Source organism: Gadus morhua, chromosome 1 (genome assembly GCF_902167405.1).
Source record: "Gadus morhua chromosome 1, gadMor3.0, whole genome shotgun sequence".
In the NCBI taxonomy this organism is placed as follows: Eukaryota; Metazoa; Chordata; class Actinopteri; order Gadiformes; family Gadidae; genus Gadus; species Gadus morhua.
In genome coordinates, this window is record NC_044048.1 from 8044937 (window position 1) to 8057241 (window position 12305).

At 48.6% G+C, this 12305-nt stretch overlaps 1 protein-coding gene across 4 annotated transcripts in view; it reads right to left on the reverse strand.

Moving 5' to 3' along the window:
- The window catches only part of kmt2d (lysine (K)-specific methyltransferase 2D), a 31240-nt gene extending 21714 nt beyond the window's left edge, over positions 1 to 9526 (reverse strand). For 3 of the 4 annotated variants that reach the window (XM_030362252.1, XM_030362261.1, XM_030362241.1), the window contains exons 1-22: positions 8907 to 9526; positions 6952 to 7034; positions 6748 to 6859; positions 6454 to 6656; positions 6213 to 6322; positions 5931 to 6093; positions 5674 to 5845; positions 5387 to 5501; positions 5090 to 5268; positions 4719 to 4981; positions 4461 to 4580; positions 3493 to 4316; positions 3232 to 3360; positions 3021 to 3143; positions 2747 to 2851; positions 2126 to 2307; positions 1711 to 1875; positions 1455 to 1564; positions 1275 to 1319; positions 600 to 788; positions 270 to 434; positions 35 to 157 (exon numbers count right to left, since the gene is read on the reverse strand). In XM_030362252.1, the coding sequence (XP_030218112.1) occupies positions 35 to 157; positions 270 to 434; positions 600 to 788; positions 1275 to 1319; positions 1455 to 1564; positions 1711 to 1875; positions 2126 to 2307; positions 2747 to 2851; positions 3021 to 3143; positions 3232 to 3360; positions 3493 to 4316; positions 4461 to 4580; positions 4719 to 4981; positions 5090 to 5268; positions 5387 to 5501; positions 5674 to 5845; positions 5931 to 6093; positions 6213 to 6322; positions 6454 to 6656; positions 6748 to 6859; positions 6952 to 7000 (3646 nt within the window). In that variant the 5' untranslated portion in view covers positions 7001 to 7034; positions 8907 to 9526. Of the gene's footprint in view, positions 1 to 34; positions 158 to 269; positions 435 to 599; positions 789 to 1274; positions 1320 to 1454; positions 1565 to 1710; positions 1876 to 2125; positions 2308 to 2746; positions 2852 to 3020; positions 3144 to 3231; positions 3361 to 3492; positions 4317 to 4460; positions 4581 to 4718; positions 4982 to 5089; positions 5269 to 5386; positions 5502 to 5673; positions 5846 to 5930; positions 6094 to 6212; positions 6323 to 6453; positions 6657 to 6747; positions 6860 to 6951; positions 7035 to 7453; positions 7610 to 8906 lie in introns of those variants that run through there. The other variant, XM_030362246.1, reaches the window with a different exon arrangement.
- Positions 9527 to 12305: the final 2779 nt, after the last annotated feature.

Consider the following 12305-nt stretch of genomic DNA (forward strand, 5'->3'; position numbering starts at 1 on the left):
GTTTACAACAAGCACTCTCGTTTAGGTCACCCACCCTCTTCGATAGTTCTTTCCAATGGCTGTCCGTCTAAAGTGGTCTCTCCAGCCAGCTGGGCGAAGAATCCTTTCTTGATCCTCGTGTGACATTTTCTCTGCCGCACCATGAAGCCCCCGATCCCTGAAAGACAAGGATGAGTGAGTGAGTGAGTGATATCGGAGCACGGCGCCCAGTAGCCTACAGCCGGTATATTATTGTAGTAAACAGCGTATTGATTGTACTGGGGCCTCACCAGGTCGGTAGGGTTTCCTCTTCCTTTTCTTGCCGTCCTCCGTCTCCTCTGCACCTCCCTTGACTCCGTCACAGTAGCCCAGGCCCTCACCGCTGCCCTCCGCTCCCAGCTCTCTCTCGGGGGTCCCCGGTGGCTCCATCTTAGTCTCACAGTCCATCGGCTCCCCTAATACAGACGGTGGGGAAGAAAAAATGAAAAAGGAACATAAGGGGCGAGTTCACAAAATGGAAGCTACACTCAGAGACGGGATTATAATACTTTGTCTGTTTTGTTTGTCATTGTGTGTCTTTATGATTTGGGTTTTCTGATCGATGAGGGCAGAGCGCCGACCTTTGCCCTCGTCGCCGTCGCCGCCGTCGCCCTCTTTGAGCTCCAGGCCGTCTCCGCCGTCCCCACAGAGGCCTCCGAGGCGGGAGCGCCGCTGCCTCCTCTTGTGCAACGGGGACATGGAGATGCTGCGCAGCAGGGACATGCCCGACTCCGTCAGCCACACGCCCTCCAGCCGGTAGAACTGGGGCTCTGGAGAGACACCGGGTGTGCACGGCGGTACATTTGTGTTTAGAGGAATTTTCCAAAGCGACTTCCGACCATTCATGCACAGTCACACACACACACACAGTCACACACACACACAGTCACACACACACACAGTCACACACACACACACACACACACACACACACACACACACACACACACACACACACACACACACACACACACACACACACACGAGGGAGGAGCCGACCACGCAGGAGCGACAGCCAGCTCGTCAGAACCAGTGAGGGTCCATTGGTACAAACTAGCAACCGGAAGGTTGCTATTTGGTCCCCGGTGTTGACTGGTAACCGGAAGGTTGCTAGTTTGGTCCCCGCCTATGAGGCGGGGACCAAACTAGCTACCTTCCGGTTACCAGTCAACCCGCTCTACCGCCTGAGCCATGGATGACAAAAACTGAAATAAGCAGACGTACTCGACGTTCCAACACTCGTGTGGCCAACTCACCTGGCTCCTTGATCTTCATGGAGGCCATGATGGCCGACTCCACCACTACAGAAATGAAAGAAACATGGTATAGAGGTGAGGGGAGATTATGTTGTTGGGAGTATGTGCACAAATCCTTCAAGTCTTTGCCCCCCCCCTCCCCCATGTATACACATCCGCGGTGCAGGTTCAGCCACTTACCTACGGGCTTGGGGACGTAGGGAGTGCAGGAAGTGCACGCAAAGCCCTCATCGGAGGCCTGCTCTACCTCGTCCTCCGTGTACAGACTCTCACACACGGCATGGACCCATCTGTACGAGGGAACACACATACGTCTCAACACATGACGATATCATACGATAAGGACGCGTTCCCCGGCCCTCTTCACTCGGGGGGGGGGGGGGGGTTTGGTGAGCCGTGGCTCCGTCTGTGCACTGTGTGTTAATGGGGTGCCCACCGGTCGCAGTGCTGACACTGCAGCAGGAGCTCCTCCTCCATGAAGTTCTCCCGGCAGACGGGGCAGGTGACCAGGCTGGCACAGGGGCCGCAGTGGGTGTAGTTGTTCTGCCACTCGCAGTGGAAGCCGGGCGAGTGGGAGGCGCACTGCACGCAGCTCACACACCTGCGGTCACATGCAAACCACATGTTTATTATTACGACGCGTGCCAACGCAAAAAGATGGGCAGGAACCACAGTTTGGGCGGGGGGGTTGGGACACGTTTTCCATTGTTGCCCTAGACAACGGAGAAGGAGAACTGGGCCGTTGACGCGGGTATGGCTTACGTGATTTACATAATATTCAAATTGCCATGCGTTCATTTCCATTTGTCCTGAATCAAAGGAGCCAGTGAGAGGGTTTGTGGTGCCCTTACCATTTACACTTCCAGCCGCCCTTGGGGACCGTGTGCAGGGGCGGGTCCAGGCAGTAGGTGTGGTAGCTGACGTCGCAGTCGTCGCATAGCAGCAGGCGCGACGGGTCCGAGGCCTTCCCGCACACCTCGCACACGATGCACTCCAAGCAGCGCCAGCCCTTACGGAGCATCATCTTGGTGATCTGGAGAGGAGCGTTGGAAGGTTTATGTGATCGAGTGAGAGAGGGAATGATAGCAGTGATGAGAGTGAGAGAGTGAGTGTTATCAGTGATGAGAGTGAGAGTGAGTGATATCAGTGATGAGAGTGAGAGAGTGAGTGTTATCAGTGATGAGAGTGAGTGATATCAGTGATGTGAGTGAGAGTGAGAGATATCAGTGATGAGAGTGAGCGAGTGAGTGATATCAGTGATGAGAGAGTGAGTGATATCAGTGATGAGAGTGAGTGATATCAGTGATGAGAGAGTGAGTGATATCAGTGATGAGAGAGTGAGTGATATCAGTGACATCAGTGATGTGAGTGAGAGAGTGAGTGAGATCAGTGATGAGTGAGAGATATCAGTGACATCAGTGATGAGAGTGAGAGAGTGAGAGAGTGAGAGATACCAGTGACGGGAGTGTTACCTTGCTGTTTACGCAGTATGGATGGTAACACTGTGCACACTGAGCACAGGCCAACAGCTGTCCCTCGGCTCCCTTCCCAAAACTGCCACACACGACACACATGTCCTGGGAAGGAATGAGGACCACGGGAAACGGGGCGGGGGGGGCGAGAAGATAACATTTGTGTTACGAACCACATCTTCAGTTCGCGATCTTTCACGTCATTTTGTTCTCGACCCGGCAAATGCCAGCAAATGTCACGAGTGAATGGGAATGTGAAATGGCAGCGCTGTACCTGGAGCAAGACAAATTTATCAGTGTTTGAGAAGAGCACCACGGTGTTCTGCATGGCCTCGTCTTCCTCTTCTACCTCGCCTCCCTCTTCCTTATTGTGTCCAGTCTCTTCGGTCATGCTCAGCTGTTGGGAGGGCAACATCATGATTGTCGGTGTTGCATTGCAAACACGTCAAATACAGAGATGCACTGACGCACTGTTTTCAACATACCAGGAAGGCGTCAATGCAGGAGGCCATGGCTTTGAGGCGTGACCTCCCACCGCGCCCCCGCCCTGCTCCAGCTCCTCCACCACCACCACCACGAGGTCGCCGCTTCCCTGGGAAACCGCTACCCCGCCCCTGGGGTTCACAGGAGGAAAGAGGCACGGTCTGGTCAAAGGGCTGTGGCTACACTCTGCGGACACCTCTAGATATCCCTTCCATGGACCGCGTCGTGTTGTGCAAGGCGGACTCTAGAGAAGAGCACAGTACCTGTTTGATCCGCGAGCGCCCGGGGGACCCTCTCCGCCGCAGCTTCTCGCCGTCACATTTATGCGGCTCAAAGGGCAGCGAGTCGTCCGTCTCGGTGAGCAGGGAGTCTGCGCGGGAGCGGCGCGCCGGCAGCAGGCAGAAGTCCTGGGGGTCGGGCTCCGCCGGGGACCCCAGGAAGCCACTGCTGCTCCCGTCGCCGGGGCTCATGTTGGAGGCCTCGTCCAGCAGCTCCACCTTCACCTGCCGCTCCACCGGCTCCTGCTTGATCTTCACCCGGAGACACTTCATCGGCTCGCCGCCGTCCTCGTCGTCATCCTCCTCTTCCTCCTCGTCCTCCTCCTCGTCCTCCTCCTCCTCTGACTGAGGCAGTGCTCTGCAGTCTGCCTCGTCGGCAGAGGGGCAGCCCTGGGTGTCGGCTGGAGCAGAGGGGGGCCGAGGTGAGGCGGGGGAAGGAGGGCTGGATCCCAGACATGGATCCGGCTTCTTCTGGTCCTCCCGGTCGACTGCCATGGGTTCAGAATCCTCCTCATCCTCCTCTTCCTCCTCTTCCTCCTCTTCAGGTGTGGATGTTGATGGAGCCTGATTGGATGGTGGGGCCGTGGTGGAGATGGTTCTCTGTTCAGCGCGGGTGTCCCCTCCCTGCATCGCAGGCCCCTCCAGCTCCCCAGGGCCCTGCTGTGAGTCCGGTGTGGGCCTCACGGGAGACTCGGTAGAATGGGTCCCGGCCTGGGGAGGAGAGGCTGGGGACTGACGGCTCTCCGACTGCCCTGCCGTCTCTTCTACAGCGGGAGCACAAGTGGCCTCCTGTTCTGATCCCCCACATTCTTTTGCAAGATTGAAAAGATTGCACGTTTACATTAGTGTTTGTGTCTATGATTAGATACACCATCAAATAATATCCTGCCCGTGTCAAGAGTTCAACGGAGGAGAAAAGAATGTGTAATTTGTATAATGGCTCTTGTGTTTACCTGTAGCCGGAGCAGCGGGCTGTTCTGAGATGACCTCCTCCGATTCGGGCTGCTGCTGCTGCTCCACCTTCTTACTGCTCTCCTCCACCTCTACCTTCTCAACAGCGTCGGCTTCAGACCCTGAATAGACCCAGAACGTAACAGAATTACGCACGATAACAAATTAATCAATGAATACCAAGACTACTGGTCAGATAAGACACAAACCACAAGCAGCGTTAAGGCTAGATGGCTGATGTGTGCTTTTGGCATACATACCCAACTCCATGGGCGTCTCGTCCTCTACGGCCTCCGCTCCAACCATCAACCCCTCTGCAGACGTGGTTGTGCGTTCCTTTGCGACCACTGGTTCATCCGACGGCTCGGTTGACATCTTTATTACCGCGTTGTCCTCCTCCGAGGCCTCTCCCGCCCGGGTCTCTGCTGGGTCCAGCGGAGGCGGAGCCTCCTTACAGAGCAGACAGGTGTACTTATCTCCTGTAGACTCTGCAGCCGCCAATGCACATTCACTGTGCACATGCCTTAAAAGAAAACAGTACAGTCATGAGAAATGCCTCAAGGATGTCAATTCAACCGATTACAACCCATTAACCGTGGTGGTGGTGATGCTACAAGGATCTGGGACTGACCTGTGGCACAGGCTGCAGCTCTGCAAGGTGACAGATGGGGAGGCCGCTTTACTGCACACAGCACATTTGGAGCTCCGCTGCTGCTGGCAGTCCTCACACACAGCGTAGTTATCAAACCACTGGGTGGAGCCTGGGAGCGCTGGCCCACGGACGCCACACTCTGAGCACACTCGGCACCTCTGGGGAAGGACAGGCCATTCAAAGGGTCAACAACAAACCAGATATGTACAGTCCAGGTAAATTATCAACAATGATTGATCATTTGGTTTCAATATATGACTGAACATGCAGGCTTACCCTGCATTTCCAAGGGTCAGAGGGGAGGGTTTCCATGGCTGGCTGGAGGCAGAAGGTGTGGTAGCCCTTATCACAGGCATCGCAGACCAACATCTTTGTGTCTTCCCCTGGATTTCTGCAACGTTTTAAAAAACAGGTCTGCATTTTTTTCTGATGCAAAGCCAAAAAAGCTCAGAGCCAGTACTTTTGCAAAGAAATATCGGATGCAAATCCGATGCAAAACCGCTAAGGTAGGTTTTTTTTTTTAACAATGGAGGTCTGGACGGAGAGAGGGTGTGTCAACTCACCTGCAAGTCTGGCACACTTTACACTCCGGGCACTGCCAGCCCGTCCGCTGGATGGGCGTGGCTCCGATCTCAAGACAGGCGGCGTGGTAATGCTGCCCACAACCGGTACAGAACAGCAGGTCCAGAAGGTCCCCTGCAGAGTCGCAGACTGCACACCAGGCCTCCTCACCCACTGTAGGAAAGAGCGCAGCGTTAGCACCGTACGACATAGGGTGTGAGCGGACATCCAGAGTGAAGTGAGCGATGCGTCTTCTTACCCAACTCTTCTGCCTTGTCCATGTGCTCTGAACACAGGAGCGCAAGCTTCTTCATGGACAGAAAGGAGCCACTGGCTGCCGAGCAGGGGAAGTGGTAGAACCGGGAGCAGCCCTCAGCATGGCATCGTATCGTCGCGCCCAGCCGCTTACAGTATTCACAATGCTGGGGGGGGGGGGGGGATTTGAAAAAGAGGCTGTTTCTAACCACTTCCATGCGATGGTCGTCACCTTATTTAGTAATATGCTTGTTCGCAAATGTTAACCATCAAAGCGGTCACGTACCCGTTGTGTCCCTGAGATAACAACCGTGTCTACATCCTCCAGTTGGTCATTCTCCAACCGCTTCACTCCCTCCGACCACACTGCACACCAGTGATGGACCCAACATCCCCCTGTTCAACCAAACGCACCGCAAAATTCACCTCTCAGCTCCACATACAAAGACGAGTACATAAAACCGGTGAAATGTATATCAAGAGGGGGAACAGGAAAAAAGGATAACTTCATATCTTTGACAACTCACCCGAGTCGTCAAAGAGTGCTGCGAGGCAAGAGGAGTCGGAGAATCCGATGGAAGACAGGTCATCGTTCCCAGGCCCTGGGAGGGAAGAGGCGGTGGGTTCCAGGGTCGGCGGATCGGAAGATGGCCTAAAGTGTCGGAGTTCCCGTTGTCCATGAAGGCTGCGCTCTACACAGTTACAGAGTGCACAGGCCCTCGTACTCTCCCTGTACAACACAAGGCCAAATGTTTGAACGCATTTACAAACAACTCTTGGAGAATACTGTTTTTAGGCGTCTTTACTTGGCCGGGACTTACACCAATGTGCTGGACATGGCGGGCGTAGCGCCAGACTTGTCATCCTCAAGAGGAATCGTCTCCGACTCCTCCCCAGATTTGAGAGACTGCTTTGCAGGGGCACCGTCATCAGCTGGGAAGGTGTTTAAAAAAAGTTCCAATGAGAAATGTCCACAAACACACGTAAACGTGCGCACACACGCACACACACACACACACACACACCTGTTGGTTCCGAGTCATTCTCTTCGCAGTTTGATTTCTGCTCATCCATCCCCTCTATCGAGCTTGACCTCCTTTAGAGAGATCTAGAGTTAGAGACAAAAGAAGAATTACGATTTGTGCCTCCAAACAGTCATTGAACGGTTAATTTCAGGAGTTTGAATGCAATATATACCATCTTACCTTAATAAATAAAGCATTGAGGAAACAAACTAGAAAAGCCAATAAAGCACTATCTTTTAACTTCACGCAGGAGTACAAACAACTTTTAGGTTTCCCCATTTGTAAGATTTGCAAAGAAATCAGCAGATGAAATAAGACAGGGTCGAATGAAATTCAAAGTCATTAAAACGTATAATCTTGCATTACAATTTATTCCATTTAGATCATTTCCGTACGAGTTAACGTTAACAGTGCCAATACACCGCGTATTGCTCGCAGTCACCAAAGAACGAATATTGCGCCAGCTTTTCAAACACAGACATCGTTAAAAAAAATACTGTACCATTGGCGTATGCGTTCATGGAAGAATGCATAACCCAATTACTTATATTTACACCACCAATTAACAACCTTTCACAATTGAGATGTTGTTTTGATCCATAACACAACCATAAAACGGGGTACACAAAGACAACACGACTTCCGTATGAACACCTTCCTGTTGCCACAGTGCTCATTTCGTGTTGAACTATTGCGATGTTTAACGCAGTTCCGTCCCCCGACATGTCCATCAGACAACCAGAGCATAAATAGTTATTTACTCACTCCAAACACGTTTTGACTTCAATGTACGTGTTTTAAGAATATATATGGTAAATATAGCGAAAGTGCGTTGGACAACTGGGCAATGTTTAGCCATGGCCAAGTAGAAGTACAGCAGGTATCATTCCCTTGCATTGTGTGTAAAAACAGATTCAAGATAGATATATAAGAAAACAGACCGATTTACAGCCTTCCCATGCATTTCATAATAACTTAGAGAAACGTACATTGGGATGATTTAATCAGCCACAGTACATAGATCTATTCAATACGTGTGGTTTCCCGAGAAATGTGGATCATCGATTCAAACCATTCTCCAATAGTCCTCCTCGGGGTTAGTATAGATTGAAGCGGGAGGAATGGTTACAACCTGGGAGAACATAGCCCAAATACTACTAATACGATCCTAAATCCACCAGATGGATCGTTTCTGAGGACCTTGTGCGTTTATTTCTCTCAATTCTCAAATCCCAATGCACCAGCAAACAGAGTGGTCACAGCAGAAACTCCCAACCTACCAATAAATAGAACCCTAACCCGGTGAACCTAGACCCAACATTTAAATAAACCCTGACCCGGTATGAAGGGAAACCACCGTGTACGGAGAGGATCTCTCCAACACAACCCCCAGTAGACTGGGTGCAACGTTGGTAAATGTTCATGTAGACAAATACAAGTTGGTCATGTCAATTGCAGGATTAAGATTAGCCTTCAGCCAAAGATTGTGTACCGTTTTGTGTACGTCAGAAGGTGATACACAGGTGCATCTAAACGAAAGATACGGTGGATTATAAATAGTACGACATTAAAGTGGGCAATCCGTCGCACTGCTTAGTGTAAACACTGACTTCAAAGGATTGGTCCTGGGCCAGCAATTAGCCGGGCCCAAGAGGCTAACAACCATCGCATCCCATATAGCTGCAGACTGTGACTACTAATGGTGAAACAAACAAGGGAATGTTAAAGAACAACCTATATTCTATGTGAATATCTATAAACTATCTATAAACCACCAAGCTGGGAGTCTGCAAAAGCATTAACACCAAGTTGACAATACGATAGCTAAGCGTTAGCTCTCCAGCAAGTACACACGACCCATCTCACAACTGTTAGCATAGCAAACATTAGACGGGTTAAGGTCAGAACGGTCTCTTTGCAGGAGTTTAAAAGAGGTTCATATGAAAACGACTCACCTTACAACCCAAATGTGGAGTCCTCATACATCAGTTTAACACGGCGAACCACGCAGCTTCACAAAACGTGGACGGTTTTCTCATGTTATGTACCGGGCTAACGTGGCTAGCCGGCTCGGGGAGGAGTGGGGGAAGTGCGGGGCTGGTAGCAGGCTGATCCGCGGGGCTAGCTCCACAGAGCCGCCACTAATCCCTTATCTCCAGCCACGCTACGCTCACTTTGCCGTCAGGTCCATGAGCTCCGATCCGATACAAAAATGTCCAAATCAAGGAATCCCAGAATGGAAAAAGTCCAACCGAGTTGATGCAGTGTTAAAAGCCTCCTTAGCTGCTCGGCTAAGTCCTTGCTTGGTGTGAACTAGCCTGGAAGCTAGCTCCCCAAGCAGCTCAGGAATCTCTCACGCCAGCAGGTCGCTGCTACGACAACTAACTGCAAGTTTGCACTAAATCGTCCGCCAGACGATGTGTCTAAAAACAAAAGTGGACGACCATCGGTGCATATTCATATCCGAGGCTGTGTGCGCTGTATCCTGGCTTGCAGCTACTTGGCTTTGCAGCTCAACTTTGCCTCTGGTACCCTTGTATGGGTCACCATCATCACTTCACTTGCGTTGCGTCGCGTTTGTTTGCGTCGCGTTGCGTCATATTTGGTTGCGTTGCGCTGGGTCGCGTAAACGGATCGGCGTGCAGACGCAACTTTGCCTTGCGTCTTTACGCCGATCCGCGTCGGTAAGAGGTTAGCAGTGGGGCTAGTAGTGCTAGCTCCGAACCACTTCGTCAAATATATCTTTAAGCACATCGACTGTAGCGAACATAATGGCTGTTATTGGGTTGATGTAACTATGAGCTTCGGTGGGACTGAATCGATATTTAAAATTGTAATATGTCAACATTCATTATGTTAATGGGCCTAAAGATTAAAATCGGTTGTTGCGCTGACTGATGGGATACGGTGGGAATAACAGATATCATATCACGTCGTTTGATTGTCGAACATAGGGTAGCCATTTTATTAGACAGTGGCACAGGACGATCAGATTTACAGCAGTATACCACATCTGATGTCATATACGAGGGGAAGTTACATGTGTGCTGAATGTCTCTAACCTCAATATTCCCTATTCTAATCCGTCTGGTGGTGCTATTACTGTGTTGACTTTGGTAGACTACTCGAGTCGCTACATATGTTCATATTCATTCATTAGGCACGACATAATAGTATCAAGCGTTTTGCCGATCTAGCCTCAATAAAACAACTTGTAATCGACGCTCTATTTATTGCAACAAGATCACAATCAATCATAGCAGTGTCTCAAAAGCTCTGTTTAATCTTTTTATCCGAAGGTAGGTCCTTCTGTAGCGTGTTATTGTGAACCGCCCGTGGTAGGCCTAGGTCCTTTATCTGCGTTTCCCTTCCAAAATGAACACGATAATGATTTATCATATTTATTTATTTTAAGTCGTACAACTTTGTTAGTCACAATGTCATTCTGCTTTCAGCTCTGACCTATTATTTGAACCGAAAAGGCTTGATCAGAGATTTTCGTTAGTTGCTGTCGGATTTCATCTCTCTGGGGTCAACAACTGTGTATAGGTCAAGTTGGCCTAACTATGGTTGAGCATTAGGGCGAAGGTGCTAGGCCAGCAGTATTCCTTGTATGCTTTTGTTCAGATCAGCTGAATAAATAATATCCTATAGATTGGCTTCAAGATATTCTTCCAGTGAGTATTTCAAATTTACCTTATTATTATTATTATTATTATTATTATTATCATTTATATATACATTCCGTTGGTGTTTCGCATTGATTTCAATGCGATTTTTTTATTGGATTTTTTGTGGAATTAACCCATCATCAATCCTTATTTTGTACACTGAAAGCATTTAATTCCATGGTGTCAAAGGCTGATGACAACAGATGGTTTTGGTAGTCTGAGTACCATCATTCAAAAGATAAAATTGATTTCTGTAAAGGAAACCCGGACTCAACTAATACTCCATCGGGCAAAAGGTGCAATAGGAAAGAGAGGGCAAGAGTCCACAAATCAACGATGAAACACACATAAAGCCCTTTTTTATTATCTGAATTATAATATAAAGAGCTTAACAGAAAAAGCATCTAATCAGATGTGATTTCTTAAACATGTCATCTATTTCCACAACTTAGAGGTAGACTGGGCATTAGGCAGCATGAGGCAGATTTTAATAAAGGCACTACCATCATTACTTAACTTGGTTTTAAGCTTTACTAAGATTGGACTAGATTGTTTGGTGTCTTGACTGGTTGGAAGAGAGTGACTGTGCAGTGATTGGCCATTCAACGTAAATAGAGGGAGGGATTACCTCAACCAACTTGTCCTATTGGCCTGATAGGGTAATGGTTGGTTTCCCATCTGTCTCTTGTGATAATCCTCAGCCATAGCAGCTCTCCACAGCTGTCCACCACCAGCACCAACTAGAACAATAGATAGTGTGTTGTTGTGTAGTGTGCAACACCTCCACCCGACTTTTATTCATGTGACGCTCCCCAGGGGTTATGGTTACAATTGTCAAAGTTGATGTTGGTAGTTTGTATTTTGCAGGTGTCTTGTTGTGAATCAAAACAGTCTACATGTGATAAGGAAGGGTAAAATAATGCTTCTACTCCTTTAAAATCAGCAGAATCCTCATATTTTAATCTGTTCACTTCCACTATTTGATGGAACTATTTGAACTATTTTGAAATGTAAATCAGATAGGCTATATGTGTTTTGAGGAGCACTCTTTAAGAGTGGGGATTTTCCTCTGCTTATTGACATCATCGTTTCTCCCCTGCAAGTGCAGATTAACCCTTGAGGAACAGAAAAACACATTTTTTCATATATATTGAATGCGAGCAGAAGTAGTATTAAATACTAAAACACTGTGTCCCTGAACCCAGTGGATCATCCTCTTAAAATCTTCATGTAATTCAACTTGTGCCACAAGAGGGTGTAGGTGGACCCAATAATTACTTGTTTCGTTTTAAAAGTAGGGGAAAAGGAAAAATAGTAAATCAAGCATTTATGTGCGCAACACATTGATCAAGGGCCAATTGGTATTCGAAAAATCATTAGAATTCATATGGCAAGAGTTTACAAAATGATCCTAAAATCCTGTTCTAACATTGCTGACACAGGGTGGCATGGCTTACAGTGCACTGTAGAATATCACGTCTGTGTTATTCATTAACTGCTTTTTCAACCAGATCCTTGTTCTGCCCTTCAGTTATAATGATATAATTGTTTACATATTTTAAAGGATTTGAAAGAGCAATTCACATGGTATGTAACTTTTGAATGGATTGATTTTAAGGTATACTCATAAGGAGGAAAAAACATGCCATTAAATCATTATAATAAATCTAAATTATTTGCAAA